The sequence below is a fragment of the Macaca nemestrina genome, chromosome 13 (assembly GCF_043159975.1).
Source record: "Macaca nemestrina isolate mMacNem1 chromosome 13, mMacNem.hap1, whole genome shotgun sequence".
In the NCBI taxonomy this organism is placed as follows: domain Eukaryota; kingdom Metazoa; phylum Chordata; class Mammalia; order Primates; family Cercopithecidae; genus Macaca; species Macaca nemestrina.
Genome location: NC_092137.1, coordinates 107875470 through 107894060, shown reverse-complemented (window position 1 = coordinate 107894060; position 18591 = coordinate 107875470). Strand labels below are relative to the sequence as shown.

General features: G+C 48.0%; 1 protein-coding gene across 1 annotated transcript in view; it reads right to left on the bottom strand.

Moving 5' to 3' along the window:
- Positions 1 to 18343, bottom strand: part of LOC105471825 (mal, T cell differentiation protein like) — a 32508-nt gene extending 14165 nt beyond the window's left edge. The window contains exon 1 of the mRNA XM_011724568.3: positions 18204 to 18343. Coding sequence (XP_011722870.2) covers positions 18204 to 18308 — 105 coding nt within the window. The 5' untranslated portion in view covers positions 18309 to 18343. The remainder of the gene's footprint in view (positions 1 to 18203) is intronic.
- Between the last annotated feature and the right edge of the window lie 248 nt (positions 18344 to 18591).

The window sequence follows — 18591 nt, the reverse complement described above, 5'->3', positions numbered from 1 at the left end:
TGTGTCAGAATGTCCTTCTTTTTCAAGGCTGAATAATATTCCATTGCATATGTGTGTCACGGCTGGTTTATCCACTCATCTGCTTATACACACTGGGCACTGGGCTTGCTTCCACCTTTGGCTATTGTGAATAATGCTGCTATGAACATGGGTGTTAAAATAGCTCTTTGATGCACACCCTTCAAATGAAAAAACAGCTGGGCGCAGTGGCTCACACCCGTAATCCCAGCACTTTGGGAGGCCAAGGTGGGCATCACTTGAGCCCAAGGGTTCAAAAGCAGCCTGGGCAACATGGCAAAACCTTGTCTCTAAAAAAATACAAACATTACCCAGACATGGTGGCACATGCCTGTAGTCCGAGCTTCTTGGGGGTCTGAGATGGGAAGACCACTTGAGCACGGGAGGTGGACAGCCTTGACTGTGCCACTGCACTCCAGCCTGGGTGACAGAGTGAGACCCTGTCTCACAAAAAAAAAAAAAAAAAAAAGGAAAAACAAGACAAGGCCTATCCTGGGGCTGTGCTTCAGACCCCATCAGGCAGTTGCCATACAAAATGCCTCAAGAGTCACAGCTCTGTCAAACAGATGTGCGCATGTTCCTGCCACTGTAGCATCCCTTGGGAGTTTGGTTCTGTTCATGCAAAATGAGTGGGAGTTTGGTTCTGAACACGCAGCACTAAGGGGACCTCACAAAGGACACCTTACAGCACGAGAACTCAAACAGGAAGGCAGAGTGTCACCTGGCTTGACCTCAGCTGGGAATGTGTGTGTGTGTGTGGCAACTCAAGTTTTTCGCTGCTCTGAGCATGTCGGTGACTGTGAAAGTCCCAAGTGTATTAATTTGGGGGTTACAAATACATCTTAGCAAAAGTGGGTGAATTTGCAAATACAGAATCCAGGAGTTATGAGGGTCCACTGTATTTTCAGTGTCAAAATTATCTTCCATCAAGTTGATAAAACCTCATTTACTCAATTAGGCCCTAATCAGGGTATATGGGGGTTTTTAGCGTTTTCCTGTTACACATGATGCTGCAGCAAATACCTTGTTGCAGAGAACAGAATATATTCTCTCATGATAAACTGTTTCTGTGGAATGAGTTCCCCAACTGGCCTTACTGGTGAGAGGTACAGGCTCTCACCGGTAAGGGGATGTCGCTGCCCACGCCATTAGGCTCATCACATTCCCTACTAGGGACACGTACTTGACTTAGTCCTGACCAACGAGACAGAGGGAAAATCTTCCTGGTGCCTAAGAAGGGGGCACAGGGCACAATGGTCCCTTTCTTGCTCTGGCCATTACTGTGCAGTGGTGAACCTGAAGCCACGAAATGAAGGAGGAGAAAGATGAAAGGAGCCTGCATCCCAGTCAACAACCGAGCTGCTGACCCAGATCCCACGACACAAGATAGTGCATTTCCCTTCTGTTAAGGCCAGTCCAAGCCAGCGGCAGCCCTTTCACAGCACTGCTGAGGAGTCCCGGGGATTCGAGTGTGTGCATGTCACTCATACCCCTCATCTTCTCTTCAAACACTCCATTGACTCCCATGACTCCCAGGCCAGACTCGGGACATCCACCCTCTGCCTTTATGCCAGGCTCCCCAAGCCTCCACCACATCCCCCAGTCCTGGGACTGGCAAACTATGAATGAGACTCATTCATGGACTGCGACTCCATTTAGAGGATTATCAACCAGCCTTAAGAACTGGAGCCGACCGGGCATAATGGTTCACACCTGTAACCCCAGCCACCTTGGGAAGCTGAGGTGGGAGGATTGCTTGAGGCTAGGCATTTGAGGCCAGCCTAGGCAACAAATTGAGATCTTGTCTCTAGAAAACATTTCAAAAAATTAACCGAGCACACCTGTAGTCCTAGCTACTTGGGAGGCTGAGTGCGGGGAGGACCCTTTGAGCCCAGGAGTTCCAGGCTGCAGTGAGCTATACTTGTACCACTGCACTCCAGCCTGGGTGATGAGCAAGACTCTGCCCCCACTGCCCCCTCCGCAAAAAAAAAAAAAAGAACTTAAGCAGACTAGGATATAAAGTAGAGGAGTGTATTTTGTACAGGAAAGGGAAATACTGTTTCCTGGATCTTTTGTTTCACTTACACACACACACGCCTGTAGTGTACCAGGGTGTGATGGAAATCTCTCTTTTTTTGTGGATGAGTTTGTGGGAGCCTTTGCTCCAGCGTGCCTTCCTTCCTGCCCGCCCCTGGACCACTCCTCCCCTTCACAGCACTGTCCCATGGGTAGGCCACAGCCCAGCACAGGCCCCAGCCTGGCGCCTGCAGCATCATCCCAGCGCCTGAGGGGCCATGCGGGGGCCTGGGTGGGAGTGGGAGTCGCTGAAGAAGGTGAAGGGAAATGTGGTGAGATGACAGGCCCGTTGTCAGGAAGAGTGGGAGGAGCCCTGGAGTGCCCTACCTCTGTGGGGCTGCAACGCCCTGTACCCCAGCTAGGGTCTTCCACACGCATGCTCCTACCTCAAGTGCCACAGCTGGAGGCCAGGGACCCAGCCATGCTGTGCTGGGTGCTCCTGGGCAGGGCTCACCTGACTGCAAGTCTCCCTGTGGGTGGCTCAGAGACCCAGAGCCCACCTGGGTGCTGCTTACAGCTCATGAGGCAGTTCCCACCCCCGTGTCACTGGCCCTGCAGCCTCATGAAGCCTTCTGAGCAGCCATCCTTATCTCCTTTGTGCTTTGAATACGGGAGGATGCTGGCTCTAAAAGGCAGAGGGGCATCCTCAGTTACCCAGCAGGGGTGTGGCAGGCCTGTCTCCTGTACCCCAAGAGGACCCTGAAAACGAGTAGCATTGCATGGACGTTCCACACTCCGCAGTTCAACCTAGCACACTTCCAAACCCCGAGTCACTGCGTCCTGACTCATGGAAGGAGAATTTCTTTCTCTCTGGCTTTAAGGCTAGCAGGAAATTGCCAGCCCAGGCCCCTTAGGCCTCCAGTGAGGGCCGGGTCTCATCTCCCACTGGAGAACAGTGTTGGCGGGAACTTCCATCCAGCATTGGTGGGAACTCGTGTCCACAGCTGCTCCTGGCTGAGTGAGTCATATAAGGGGGTCCTAGGTACTCATAAGCACTCACAGAATGGGGCTGGCAGTGTGCCCGACCTCTCTGGGATGGGTCCAGAGTGGCAGGAAGCGCAGTCCGGGAGGGGCCCTGAGTCAGGGCCAGGCATCCCCATTCCTGCTTCCTCCTCCCCCAGCACCACGTCCGCCCATTCAGACTGCCTTCACTTTTTATTGACCAAACGGTACAGATTTACAGATTTACAGTGTCATATAAAATTGACTAATTAGAACATTCTTTTCCATCCAAAGTGTAAAGCACTCTTCCTTCTTGTCTCTTAAAGAAAAGGAAGGGGACAAAATTAAACACAGCATTTGGGGGGCGTATTTTCCCTTTTGTCTACCTGTGCACCTTAGGAAAGCACAGACACGCTGTAAAGCAGCAAGGGGAAGGCATCCTGCTCCCGCCGCGGCCCCGTGGCTGGGCTTCCCCACGCTCCCTGGCCCCCCGCCCCAGTGTCCTCTTTCTCACTCTCCCTGTTTGGTCCCGTACATTGAGTACCTTCATGTTCCTACCCATGTCCCCCCCAGGAAGTTGCCTGATGATCCCCAGACTCAGGCTCAGGGGAAGTCCCCATGCTCTCCTTTCTCCTTAGGAGCCCACAGACATTTTGTGACGAGTAACGTACCTGCCCTTCATTAGGCACCAGGTCACTTAGTCCTAGTTGATTGATTGCCTGCTTGGCTCTCCCCAGCTGACCCCCAGTCTATGTATGACCAGACCCTGAAAGGCAGGGACCAGACCATGTCACCTCCTCCAGGAAGCCACCCTTGACTACCAAGCCCCCCACCCCAGCATATCTCCCCTAGGGTCACTCTCCACTTTCATTGTCTCTCTTTGTCTCTTCCCTGCCTCCTGCCGGGACTCTGAGCTCCTGGAGGCAGGACTGTGCCCTGAGGTCTCTGTCCCTGGAGTACAGCACGGAGCCTGGCATAAAGCAAGTGCTTGGTGCATGTCACTGACTCACTTGAGAAAGGAGGAGGGGGCTGCTGGACACACCACTCACCAGCTGCTCACAGCCTCAGCTTCCTGGGACAGATGCCCATGAAGGTGGCACTGCCTGCTGCTTTCTGGGCCTTCCACTGTGGCCCGGCCACAGACTGGCATTCCTGCCAGGAGCCTGAACCAAATGGGGACAGACGTGTATTTGTTTCATCCTCACTTATTTCCTGCTCCATTACCTCCCAGGCCCCAGAAATTCTCCCAGTAGGGTAGGGAGCAACCTTCCCTCAGGATTGCCCGGGAAGGCTTTTCCCACCACCCTGCCTCCTCCCTCACCCCACCAGCACCCCTCGTCATCCTGAGATACTCCACCGCCCTGGTACATGGGACAGACTACTAAAAATTGTGCTGTCAGAGAGGACGGTGCTCAAATAAATACACCTCCCCCTCCACATCTCCCCCAACATCACTGGGGCAGAGAGAGAGTCCGGATGGGCCGTGCTGGGGGGAGGCTGGTGGGGGTATCTGTGAATAGTGCCGAGGTAGAAAAGCAAAGCTCAAAGAATCCAGCCTTCTTTGAAAGAGGTCTGAAGACTCTGGAGTCTCAGACCCATGATATTCGGCCCCTCTGGATGGGGAACCTACTGAGGCTGTACTCTGGGACCCCACTGGTATCTTCTAGAGACAGCTTGTGGCCAGGGGACAGAAAGTGGTGCCATGGGGAGCTAGTGCTGTGGAATGTGGTACAAGGGTTGGCCCTGTCCAATGAGGTGGGCCCTGTGTGGGGCCTGAGCAGCCATCCATTCTGGCCGAGATGGGGGAGTCTGACTAGGTAGTGACTGAGGGACAGGCTGGTCTCTTCAGGAGGCAAGAGGGCCCGAGGCTAGGGGCTGGGATGGGAGAGGCAGGGGAGGGGCTGGAGAGGATGGGCGAGGCAGGGGAGGGGCTGGAAAGAGATGAGGGGGCAAAGGCCAGGGTCCTCGAGCTCCTCCCCACTAGGGCCCTTTGCCCTGAGTGTTATTAGTCTGGACAACACTCTAGGAGCCTCTCCTGACTCCCACAGATCTGCCCTGCCCAGGGGAAAGTTCTCCAGGGAGAAAGCTCCTGGGAATGGCGGAGAGAGCCAGCACTTCTACTGGCAAGGCTCCTTATCTGGGGCTCGCCCTGGGTCCAGTGGGTCAGACTGCCCAGGCCTCTCTGTTAGGCTCCATGCCAGCAGCCGGTGGCTCCTTCAGGGCAGCCGTCAATTCTGTGGACCCCTCCGGGTGGGCTGGCCTTCTGACAGTGTGCTTGGTTGTCTGTCTTGGCCGAGCGGAGAGAGGCCACTGGTTCAGGGACAGCTGCTCATGGTCCTGCTGGACGGCCAGAGAAAGACCCGGGCTGGAAGTTCAGACAGGGGCCAGAGTGGCCAGGGATGAGGGGCCAGGCCAGGTGGTTCCCCGCGTCTCTCTGCTGTGTGGTGTGGGCTCCCTCGGTGACTGGGTGTTTGCTAGGTTCTGGCAGGGGAGGACTTGGAGGGAGGCTGGGATGTTAGGAGAGAAGTGGGGGAAAACTTCCTGCTGCCTTTTCCAGGTCTTGCCATTGTCTTTCCAGAATCAGCAGCAGCAGCTGGAGATGAGGGTCCCAGTGCCCTTTCTTTAGGGTGACCACTGTCTCCCAGCACCCACACACTGGTCTGAGCACTGACAAGGCAGGGACAGCTTCATCTACAGGTTTGAGCATCAGCCTCGTTGCCCTTCTGTGCCCGATTCTGGGGGTGGGTGGCAGGCACTGTGAGCACTTATTATTATTCTCTGGATTGTTCAGTGGCCCCTTTCTGTTCATCCAGCCTTCCAACGACTGTGTCAACAAGTCCCTGTATTGAATCCCCTCCGTGTGAAGCACCTATAATGGTTTCTGTTTCCTACTGGACCGTGACAGGCACAGCACCTTTACAGATTTGCTTGGCTGTTCTCCATTGCCCTCATTAAGCATCAGGCTCCATAGGCAGGGGCCATGTCTGTCTTGTTTGTTTTTGTATCGTCAGTGCTTGGCAGAGAGTAGGTGCTCAGCTTGAATGAATACTTGGGATTTAAGTGGGGGATTTAAGTCTTCCTTGTACCCTGACTTTATGTATTTGTTAACTTCCTGGTCCTAGGCAGCCCTAATCTGAACAAGAAAATGCGTCATCCATCAATCCAAGCCCTTCAAGAATGTCAAGATCCTCCTTGAGTCAGCTTGTCCCGACACCACCTGGCTCCCAGGGCCGCTGGGCAGCTGTGGTTGGCTGTGCAGCCCTTGCTTTTCACCTGTCTCCTGTCCTGGAGTGCCCGTTGCATCTTCAGTGTGATAGTTGCACCACTCCTTTAAGACAGGCTCATGCCTTACCTTATCCCCTCAATGACTGTCTTATTTTTGTCTGTCCCTAAGAGCAGAGCATGGGGCTAGAGTGGCAGTAGTGTTTCAATAAACACGTGTTGACTTACAATTGTTACTTGTCTTACAGTAGGCTTTCTAATAAGAGGTCCGATGACCGCCAACGATAAAGTAGTATGGGCTGGCATTATGGAGCACTCACTCACCATGTCCTGATACTTCCTGTGAAGTCCACATTCAAACCCCACAGCTGTCTTACAGGATCCTTGTTTCTCTTTATTGTTACTCTTTCCATTGTTGATGAAACTGTGGCTCAGAGTGATTAAGTAACCTGCCCAGGGTCTCACAGCAATGAAGAAGCAGAGCCAGACTTTAGGCCCCATCCTGACTGACTCTATTTTACTGAACCTGAATACACCGTGGCCTCCCAGAGTAGGGCCTGGGCCTGGCCAAGGGGCAGGAAGGCCAAGGTGGCCACAGGCAGTGTGGGGAGGTTCACATCCAACTCCTGCCCCATGGCCCTTCTCATCTTCTCTCCTGGGAGGCCTTGCTCTTTCCCAGCCCAAGGCCTTCCCTTTCCTCGTGTCCTCCTGTCCTTGTCTTCCAGGGGACATCCTTGGCCATTATTCCAACGGGACCCCATGGTCCTGTGGGCACAGTGGTTGGTGGCTCCCATGTCCTGCAGGAGAACAGAAGAGAAGGGTGCTGCCCTGTGGGAGCTGGACCAAGGATAGGGAGAGGCCATGTGGCAGTGAGGGGAGTGAAGGGAGGGACAGAGACAAAAAGGCTAAAGCGTGAAAAGAGAATTATAAAATAAACTGGGGTAAACTGAATTAACTTTGCTGCTCCTGGAATTATAGAGAACTGACAGGGGAGCAGAGGAAAGCAAGGGAGATGATTTTTCCTCTTGGAAAACTCAACTTCTAAGGCACAGTTAGAAGGAAGAGGAAGATTCCTGCCCTAAGGTCAGGCCTAAGAGGAGTCCTGATTTCTTCTCCCAGCCCCACCTAGTCACTTTCAGTGCATGCGGAGTTGGCCCTAGGGGATTCCCAGGGGGCCCCTGGCTTCTGTGAGTTTCAAACAGGCTCTTCCATATAAACAGAGTAGAAGCAGCAGCAGGTTGGAACGGAAGTGATACTGGCCATTTGGGTGAGACATACAACACACTTGCTGAGCTGGAAGAGCTCAGGATGAACTTCTAAGGGCTCAGAGGATTTCCCTCTGACTGACATGCTGGTGAGTTAAGCAGCTAAAAGGAAAACATCCAACATCAAACAAAGAGTTTGCATGGTCTCCCCTTTTAACTTTCGGAACCTCTAGAAATCGTAGCTGTTTGTTTTAAACTCGTCAAAAATCTCGTAAGTCAACTAGTGACAAGGTTGACAGTTAAAACAACTTATTGGAGTCATATTCATAAAGCATGTCCTTGTTCACAGTCACCTGGGTGAGCTTGCAGCTTCCACCCTTAAGCTTATAAAAAAGCCGATGAGTCACCTCCATCAAACAGGTAATGGCATGGTCAGTCCCCAGCACCCACAGACAGCTGGCCCCAGAGCTGGGCAGGGGTGTGAGCCGCACCCACCCCAGGCTCCCCCAAGGCACACACACTTGCTGCATGAAGGAGAGAGTTCTCATCTTAAAATTCATCCATTCAAACCTTTTTTGCACTTGCAGATTATGTTTCAAAATTAATATTGTCTTTAAGAAATCTAAATTCACCAGTAAACTACATAAAACACGAACTTTACTGATGAAGTTTCAGCAGTCACTAGTGGGGATGTAAAACGCAGAAGTTACTCTCCAGCCACTCTGGAAAATTGTTTGTCGGGGTTTCTTAATACTTAACTACACCACCCAGCAATCATACAGGGGCATTTTCCTGGAGAACTGAGCATTCCCCCCACACAAAAGCCTGCACACAAGTTTTCATAGCAGCCAAGAACTGGAAACAGGCAAACTGTTTCTCAATAGGCGGATGGTTAAACAAATGACGGCAAAGCCAGACCACGGAACGCTACTCAGGAGCAAGAAGGAAGGAGCTATTGACATAGGCCACAGCTTGGATGGTGCTCAAGAGCATTAGGCTGAGTGGAAGATGCCAACCTCAAAGACCCGTGTACTGTGTGGTTCCATTTATTTATGTAACTTTCTGGAAATAACAACATCGTAGGAATGAAATTTGTGGTTTTCAGGGGTTTGTTCAGGAGGGGTTGAGGGAGGGCAGCGTAGGGGGTGCACTCTGAAAGGGTAGCACGAGGGAGCTCTTTGCGGTGAGTGGCAGCCCTGTACCTTGATGCAGTGGTGATTCCCTGAATCTACATATGTGAGAAAAGTGGAGCCCCGAAGTACCAAAGGCAGTTTTCGGGCTCTGATACTGTACTACCATTAGGAAAGATGCAGCTACTGGGGGAAGCTGCGGACGGGGACAGGAGGCCTGTCTGAATTATCTTTGCAACTTCCTATGAATCTATAATTACTACAAAATAAGTTTTAAAATGTGAACTGGCAAAGACTTGAAAATAAACATTTTAGGCAATTATCCATGAGAGCAAGCTCAGGAGAGGAGAGGTGGAAGAGAAACTGCAGACTCCCCAGGGCCTGGCCCATCCCTGTCTGTCATCACCAAGAAATACGGGACCCGGCCTGGCCAGCAGGGTGGCTCAGGGTCTAGGGAAGTTGAGAGAGGAGCCAGGGCCTTGTGTGAGCGCATCTGACTATGCTTTCCTGGCACATCTGGCCTCTTGTTCATATGGAAAGTCTGTAGCACGGGTCTGCTCTCAGGTCCTTGGGGTATCTCGTCAGCAGCAGCTGGAAGAAAAGGTCCTCCCTGGGCTGCCCCCACCGTGGACAGCATCAGAATTCCATTATTTGATTTAGAGTTCTTTGTCCCTTTGCTGGCCTGATTTTACAACTCACTCTCTGTACTAACACCCTTAGAAAAACAGGCCTGTTCGTGAGGTCTTAGGCCCTGAGACAGAATTTGCTGGGGCCCCAAGGCCTGGTGCTCTGGGATCAGCCCCAGTGGGCAGCAGCAGCTGCACCCCCAGAAGACCAAAGCGGAAGAGGGGCCTGTGCTAGGCTGTTTCTGCACTCGTCTCTCCAGCCAGCACGTCTTCTGTTCAATGGGATCAGAATCATCCACCCACCTCAACATTGTCTCTCTCTCCCATCTACCTCGCCATTCCTCACCCCAGATATAAGGCCCATGTGATTCTAGTTTCGTGCTAGGAATGCTTATTTAAGGGAAAACCAGGTACAGAACAGCAGGTACAGAATAACCCCGTTAAATAGGTGTGTACACATATACGAGTATGTGCGCACATATGGATCATATTTATTTCTGAACTTTCTCAATTTTCAATAATGAATAGGATTACTCCTGAATTAAAAATAAATGAAGTTACCATGAGGAAACATCAGACAAGACCAAATTAAAAGACATCGTACAAAAATAACTAATCAGAAGGCAGAGGGGATCATGGCAGATGGAAGGCAGGACTGGATTGCAGTTCCAGACAGAGCAGCATGCGAAGGCTTGCATTGTGAATTTTAGCTACAGATCAACCGCAAGAACAGACCAGCAATCCTGAGAGGACCCACAGACCCTCTGAAGGAAGCAGACTGCTCTTGCAGGACCCGGGAGACACCCCAAATACTGTGAGTGCCCCAAGTGAGGAATTAGGAAAGGGAGACCCTCCTCTTCCAAACACATCCCTCCACTGGAGAAGCTGAAGGTCTGTTTGCAGGAGAAGTTTCCAACTTCACCTGGAGCTGAGTCAAGTTGGAGAGCTGAGCAAAATACGGGGGTAGAGGAAGCAGCAGAAAGGCCCTGGGAGCTCACTGGGTCCCCAAGCAGCCCAATCCTGCCTGGCACCACAGGGATTCATCGGGAGGGTGGCCAGAGGAGCAGGGGGTAAAACTCCACAGGGAGAAGGACTTCTCTAGCTGAACTTTGTAACAATTTGAATGGGGAGAGATGCCTCCTGGCCAGAACTCAGAAGACCTGGCCAGAACTCAGGAGAGGTCACAAATTGAGTGTGCAGACTTTACAGGCAGGGGAAGAACTAAAGCCCTTTTCTCTTGCTTTGGGAGGAGGATAGCCTTGGGCAAGTTTTCAAACCCATCCTGCCCTCTGCCTGGAAACAGACTTGGGGCTGTTGTGAGGGACACAGTGGGAGTGGAACCGGCCATTTGGTTTGTGTGGGAGCTGGGTGAGGCCTGTGATTGCCAACTTTCCCCCATTTCCCTGACATTCTGCATGACTCAGCAGAGGCAGCCATAATCTTCCTAGGTGCACAACTCCCATAACTTGGGAATCTCACCTCCACCCCTCACGGCAGCCACAGCAAAACTCATCCAAGGAGAGTCTGAGCTCAGACATGCCTAGCCCTGTCCCCATCTGATGGTCCTTCCCTATCCACTCTAGTGGAAGACAAAGGGCATATAATCTTGGGAGTTCTAGGGCTCCACCCACCACTGGTCCATCGCCATACTACTACAGCTGTTGCTTTCTGGAAAGTGCCACCTCCTGGCAGGGGGCCAACCAGCACAAAAATAGACCATTAAACCACCAAAGCTAAGGACCCTCACAGAGTCCACTGCACCCTCTGCCACCTCCACCAGAACAGGCACTGGTATCCATGGCTGAGAGACCCATAGACGGTCCACATCACAGGACTCTGTGCAGACAATCCGGAGTACCAGCCTGGAGCCAGGTAAATTCGCTGGGTGGCTGGATCCAGAAGAGAGACAACAATCACTGCAGTTCGGCTCACAGGAAGCCACATCCATAGGAAAGGGGGAAGAGTACTGCATCAAGGGAACACCTTGTAGAACAAAAGAATCTGAACAACAGCCTTTAGCCCTAGACCTTCCCTTTGACAGAGCCTACCCAAATGAGAAGGAGCCAGAAAACCAGCCCTGGTAATACGACAAAACAAGGCTCTTCAATACCCCCCAAAATCACACTAGTTCACCAGCAATGGATCCAAACCAAGAAGAAATCCCTGATTCACCTGAAAAAGAATTCAAGAGATTAGTTATCAAGCTAAACAGGGAGGGACCAGAAAAAGGCGAAGCCCAATGCAAAGGAAGTCCAAAAAATGATACAAGTGGAGGGAGAAATATTCATGGAAATAGATAGCTTAAATAAAAAACAGTCAAAAATTCAGGAAACTTTGGACACACTTTTAGAAATGTGAAATGCTCTGGGAAGTCTCAGCAATAGAATTTAACAAGTGGAAGAAAGAAATTCAGAGCTCAAAGACAAGGTCTTTGAATTATTAACCCAATCCAATGAAGACAAAGAAAAAAAAAAAAGAGAAAATATGAGCAAAGCCTCCAAGAAGTCTGGGATTATGTTAAACAACCAAGCCTAAGGATAATTGGTGTACCTGAGGAAGAAGAGAATTCTAAAAGCCTGGAAAACATATTTGGAGTAATAATCAAGGAAAACTTTCCCAGACTTGTGAGAGACCTAGACAGCCAAATACAAGAAGCACAAAGAACACCTGGGAAATTCATCACAAAAAGATCTTTGCCTAGGCACATTGTCATCGGGTTATCCAAAGCTAAGACGAAAGAAAGGCTCTTAAGAGTTGTGAGACAAAAGCACCAGGTAATCTATAAAGGAAAAGCTATCAGATTAGCAGCAGATTTCTCAGCAGAAACCTTATAACCTAGAAGGGACTGGGGACCTATCTTCAGCTTCCTCAAACAAAACAATTATCAGCCAAGAATTTTATATCCAGTGAAACTAAGTATCATATATGAAGGAAAGATACAGTCATTTTCAGACAAACAAATGCTGACAGAATTTGCCATTACCAAACGACCACTACAACAACTGCTAAAAGGAGCTCTAAATCTTGAAACAAATCCTGGAAACGCATCAAAATGGAACCTCTTTAAAGCATAAATCACACAGGACCTATAAAACAAAAATACAAGTTAAAAAGCAAAACCAAAGTAGACAGGCAACAAAGAGCATGATGAATGCAATGGTACCTCACATTTCAATACTAACATTGAATGTAAATGGCCTAAATGTTCCACTTTAAAGACACAAAACCACCGAATGGATAAGAACTCACCAACAAACTATCTGCTGCTTTCAGGAGACTCACCTAACACATAAGGACTCACATAAACTTAAAGTAAAAGGGTGGGAAAAGGCACTTCATGCAAATGGACACCAAAAGTGAGCAGGGGCAGCTATTCTTATATCAAACAAACTTTAAAGTAACATCAGTTAAAAGGGATAAAGAGAGACAGTATATAATGGTAAAAGGCCTTGTCCAACAGAAAAATATCACAATCCTAAACATATATGTACCTAACACTGGAGCTCCCAAATTTATAAAATAATTACTAATAGACCTAAGAAATGAGATAGACAGCAACACAATAATAGCGGGGGGACTTCAATACTCCACCGACAGCACTAGACAGGCCATCGTAACAGAAAGTCAATGAAGAAACAATGGATTTAAACTATACCTTGGAACAAATGGACTTAACAGAAACAAAACAGGAGATATTACAATTGACAGAACATTTCATCCAACAACCACAGAATACACATTCTATTCAACAGCACACGGAACTTTCTCCAAGATAGACCATATGATAGGCCATAAAACGAGACTTGATAAAGTTAAGAAAATTGAAATTATATCAAGCACTCTCTCAGACCACAGTAGAATAAAACTGGAAATCAACTCCAAAAGGAACTTTCAAAACCATTCAAATACATGGAAATTAAATAACCTGCTTCTGAAAGCATTGAGTCAAAAATAAAATCAAGACGGAAATTAAAAAATTCTTCAAACTGAATGACAATAATGACACAACTTATCAACACCTCTGGTATATAGCAAAGGCAGTGTTAAGAGGAAAGTTCATAGCCCTAAACACCTACATCAAAAAGTCTGAAAGAGCACAAACAGACAATCTAAAGTCGTACCTCAAGGAACTAGAGAAACAAGAACAAGCCAAACCCAAACCCAGCAGAAGAAAGGAAATAACCGAGATCAGAGCAGAGCTAAATGAAATAGAAACAAACAAACAAAAAACCCATAAAATATAAATGAAATAAAAAGCTGGTTATTTGAAAAGATAAATAAAATTAATAGACCATTAGCAAGATTAACCAAGGAAAGAAGAGAGAAAATCCAAATAACCTCACTAAGAAACGAAACAGGAAATATTACAACTGACACCATTGAAATACAAAAGATCATTCAAGGCTATTAGGAACACCTTTATGCACAAAAAACTAGAAAACTTAGACGAGATGGATAAATTCCTAGAAAAATACAACCCTCCTAGCTTAAATCAGGAAGAATTAGTACACTAAACAGATCAATAACAAGCTGCAAGATTGAAACAGTAATTTAAAAATTACTGACAAAAAAAGTCCAAGAACAGATGGATTCACAGCAGAATTCTACCAGACATTCAAGGAAGAATTGATATCAATTCTTTTGACATTATTCCACATGATAGAGAACAAAGGAACCCTCCCTAATTCATTCTATGAAGCCAGCATCACCCTAATATCAAAACCACGAAAGGATATAACCAAAAAAGAAAACTACAGACTGATATCTTTGATGAACATAGATGCTAAAATCCTTAACAAAATACTAGCTAACTGAATCCAACAACATACCAAAAAGATAATCCACCATGATAAAGTGGGTTTCATACCAGAGATGCAAGGATGGTTTAACATACGCAAGTCAATAAATGTGATACACCACATAAACAGAATTTAAAACAAAAATCACATGATCATTTCAATAGATGCAGAAAAAGCATTCGACAAAATCCAGCATCGCTTTATGGTCAAAACTCTCAGCAAAATCGGCATACAAGGGACATACTTTAATGTAATAAAAGCCATCTATGACACACCCACAGCCAACATAATACCAAATGGGGAAAAGTTGAAAGCATTCCCTCTGAGAACTGGAACAAGACAAGGATGCCCACTCTCACCACTCCTCTTCAACATAGTACTGGAAGTCCTAGCCAGAGAAATCAGACAAGAGAAAGAAATACAGGGCATGCAAATCAGTAAAGAGGAAGTCAAACTGTCACTGTTTGCTGACGATAAGATCGTTTAACTTGAAAACCCTAAAGACTCTTCCAGAGAGCTCCTAGAACTGATAAAGAATTCAGCAAAAGTTTCTGGATACAAGATTAATGTACACAAATCACTAGCTTTTCTATATACCAACAGCAACCAAGCAGAGAATCAAATCAAGAGCTCAACCCCTTTCATTATAGCTGCAAATAATAATAATAATAATAATAACAATATACTTAGGAATATAACTAACAAAGGAGTTGAAAGACCTCTACAAGGAAAACTACAAAACACTGCTGAAAGAAATCAGATGACACAAACAAATGGAAACAAATCCCATGCTCATGGATGGGTAGAATCAATATTGTGAAAATAACCATACTGCCAAAAGCAATCTACAAATTAAATGCAATCCCCATCAGAATACCACCATCATTCTTCACAGAATCAGAAAAAACAATTCTAAAATTCATAGAACCAAAAAAGAGCCAGCATAGCCAAAGCAAGACTAAGCAAAAAAAAAAAAAAAAAAAAAAAAAAAAAAATCTGGAGGCATGACACTACCTGATTTCAAACTATACTCTAAGGCCATAGTTACCAAAACAGCATGGTACTGGTATAAAAACAGCCACATAGATCAATGGAACAGAATAGAGAACCCAGAAATAAACCCAAATACTTAACAGCCAACTGATCTTGGACAAAGCAAACAAAAACATAATATGGGGAAAGGACATCCTTTTCAACAAATGGTGCTCACATGTAGGAGATTGAAACCGGATCCTCGTCTCTCACCTTATACAAAAATCAACTCAAGATGGATTAAGGACTTAAACTTAAGACCTGAAACTACAAAAATTCTAGAAGATAACATTGGAAAAACCCTTCTAGATACTGGCTTAGGCAAGTATTTCATGACCAAGAACCCAAGAGCAAATGCAATACAAAGATAGATAGCTGGGACCTAATTAAACTACAGAGCTTTTGCACAGCAAAAGGAACAGACAGCAGAGTAAACAGATAACCCACAGAGTGGGAGAAAATCTTCACAATCTATACATCTGACAAAGGACTAATATTCAGAATCTACAATGAAGTCAAACAAATCAGTAAGAAAAAAAACAAAAAATGCCATCAAAAAGTGGGCCAAAGACATGAATAGACAATTCTCAAAAGAAGATACATAAATGGGGAACAGACATGAAAAAATGCTCAACATCACTAATGATCAGGGAAATGCAAATCAAAACCACAATGTGATACCACCTCACTCCTGCAAGAATGGCCATAATCAAAAAATCAAAAAACAACAGATGTTGGTGTGGATGTGGTGAACAGGGAATACTTCCACCCTTCTGGTGGGAATGTAAACTAGTACATCCACTATGGAAAACAGTGTGGAGTTTCCTTAAAGAACTAAAAGTAGAATAACATTTGATCTAGCAACCCCACTACTGGGTATCTACCTAGAGGAAAAGAAATCATTATTCAAGAAAGATACTTGCACACACATGTTTATAGCAGCACAATTCACAATTGCAAAATTGTAGAACCAACCCAAATGCCCATCAATCAATGGGTGAAGAAACTGTGAGATATAAATATATATACATGATTACAAATACGGTACAGTGTATACAAGGATGATGAGTGCACCAAAATCTTACAAGTCACCACTAAAGAACTTACTCATGTAACCAAATACCACCTGTACCCCAATAACTTATGGAAAAATAAATTTTTCAAAAGCAAAAAAAAAAAAAAAAAAAACTAATCAGTACTCTTCAGAAGTGGCAAGGTAAGGACCCAGGTTGTCCCAGATTAAAGGAGATGAAGGAGATATGACAACTAAGTGCCATGTGGGATCCTGGCCAGGATCCTGGATCAGAAAAAGGACATCAGTGAGGAAACTAGCAAAACTGAAGTAAGGTTTATAGAGTACTTGATAGCACAGTATCAGTGTTTCCTGATTTCAAGAGTTGTATCATGGAAGATGCAGGCATTAGGGGCAGCTGAGGGAAGAGTACACAGAACTTTCTGTACTATTATTGCAGCTTTACTGTAAATCTCACATTACTTAACAACACAAGTAAATGAAGACAATTGGGCCAATGTCAATTTTGATTGTCATTGAGCCCCTCACCCCCCACAACACGTAAGGCCTCAGAGCCCAACATGAGCATGCACTTTGCTCTCCCAGGAGTTTCACTGGCAGGAGCAGGGCGGGTGGAGACACCACGACCTCTCACAGTTCTTACCCTGGGTGCTGTCCTGATTCCAGAAACACCGTGCCTCTAGCCTGCTTCCAGGACTTCTCCCCTGGCCTCTAGGCCTTTCCCTCTCTTTCCCCCCCGCCCCCAAGCCTATGAATGCCTGTTCTTTGAGGTCCAACTCTTGGTGGCAGGCCTGGACCCCTCCCTGGCCTGGAGAGTTCAGAAGGTCCCTCCTTGCTGAGGCTACCATCCAACTGTGGGGAGGAGATGCTCACAGTCTCTCCCTGGCAGACAGGAAATCACCAGGAGGCAGTGCCCTGTCACCAGGGGCTTGCAGGACTGACATAAACCACAGGCTCAATAAAAATAGGCAGAGTCAACCAGTACCCCGGCCGCCCATGTGGCTGCTCCAAGGTGAGGGGCACACCCAGGGCCTGGCACATAGGACTCATCAGAGCACGGTTATGTCATCAGTCTGGCAGGATGCCCACGCTGTGCTGGGGATGGCAGCCTTGGCAGAAACCTGCTTCTTAGGTGGAGTTTCAACTGGAGCCACTCAGATGCTAGGCCCACCCTACCTGGTTCTCTTTCTGGTTGCCATCAATGGTCACCCATTAGCCAGTTTGCCTAAAAGTGGCTCGATCAGGCCCAACTTTGCAGGCAGATGACGAGAGTGAGAAGGGCCGGTCACGTCCGATTTAAAAGTAGATCCACTTTCTATCTTTTCCTCCCTGCTCAGAGACAGCACTGCCAAATTCAGGGCAGGTAAGAAAATACCACCCACAAGCTAGATATTTCAGAAGGTGTTGGAAAAACAAAACACACTCTTTTGCCCTGATTGGACCCCAGACTTGAGTGTGCTCCTCCATGAAGAGGATGTGGTACCAGCCAGTTCAGAGGGGACTTGTGCAGTGCGGAACACTGCATATGCACAGCTCTGCAGATGGGAGCAGGCAGGCTTCCCAGGGATCAGGGCCACGACTCAGCCGTAGGGCGCCCCAGAGAGTAATACAGTGACAGGTTCTCATTTGCAACCAGGGTGCCTCACACGACTGTTTTATGGCAGATGCTGTCATAGTTACCTTGTGTGGGGGACCCCACAAAAGTCAAAGTTCAAAGTCAGCAGACATGACAATTAAGAAAACCTGCTCCCAGAGGGAAACACAGTCTCCCCACTTCAAATCTGAAAGGCACAAATAGTTGGACAAAAGAAGCCATGTAATTATAATTCATTTCCAACATTTTCCTGGGAATCCTGAGTATTTTAGCAACGTCCCCCCAGGCCTCCACACCCAAGTGGGTTTTGTTTTGGAGGGCGGAACCCCCCTGGCGGCATCAGACGGGGCGCAGAGTGGGATCTGTCTCTTGAGCACAGCTGCACCCCGCTGTGCGCCCGGTGGGAGACTCGCAGCCACCGCAGCCCCTGCGCTGGGTCCCCCTTGTCTCGGCGCGGTCTGGTCTGGGGCCGAGGCCGGTTTTCCCCTTCCTCTCTCTCTGCAGGTGGCCGGGGGGCCGCACTCACCAGCTCGGGCAGGAAGAAGGCGAAAGGGATGGTGAGGAGCAGCGCGATCCCCGAGGGCACATCGGATGGGGCGTAGCTGGTGACCGGCAGGTCGGGCGAGGCCATGCTCTCAGCCCCTGCTGGGCACTCCCGGCAGCTCGCCCGAGCGCAGCCCGTCAAATATCACCTCCTGTGCGACACACCCATCGGACGTCGTCTGGGAGGGGAAAAAAAAAGTTCCAGCCGAGCAGGTCCTTCCACTCGCTGAAGCCAACAGATCCTCAGTGAGCGGGCCAGCGGCATCGAACGGCCCTGCCTGGCCGGCGGGGGACACAACGCTGGTGCAGGAGGGAGCAGAGCGGGAGTCTCTTTCTAGACCTTTCCAACTAAGGAATCTTTGACTCCTGGA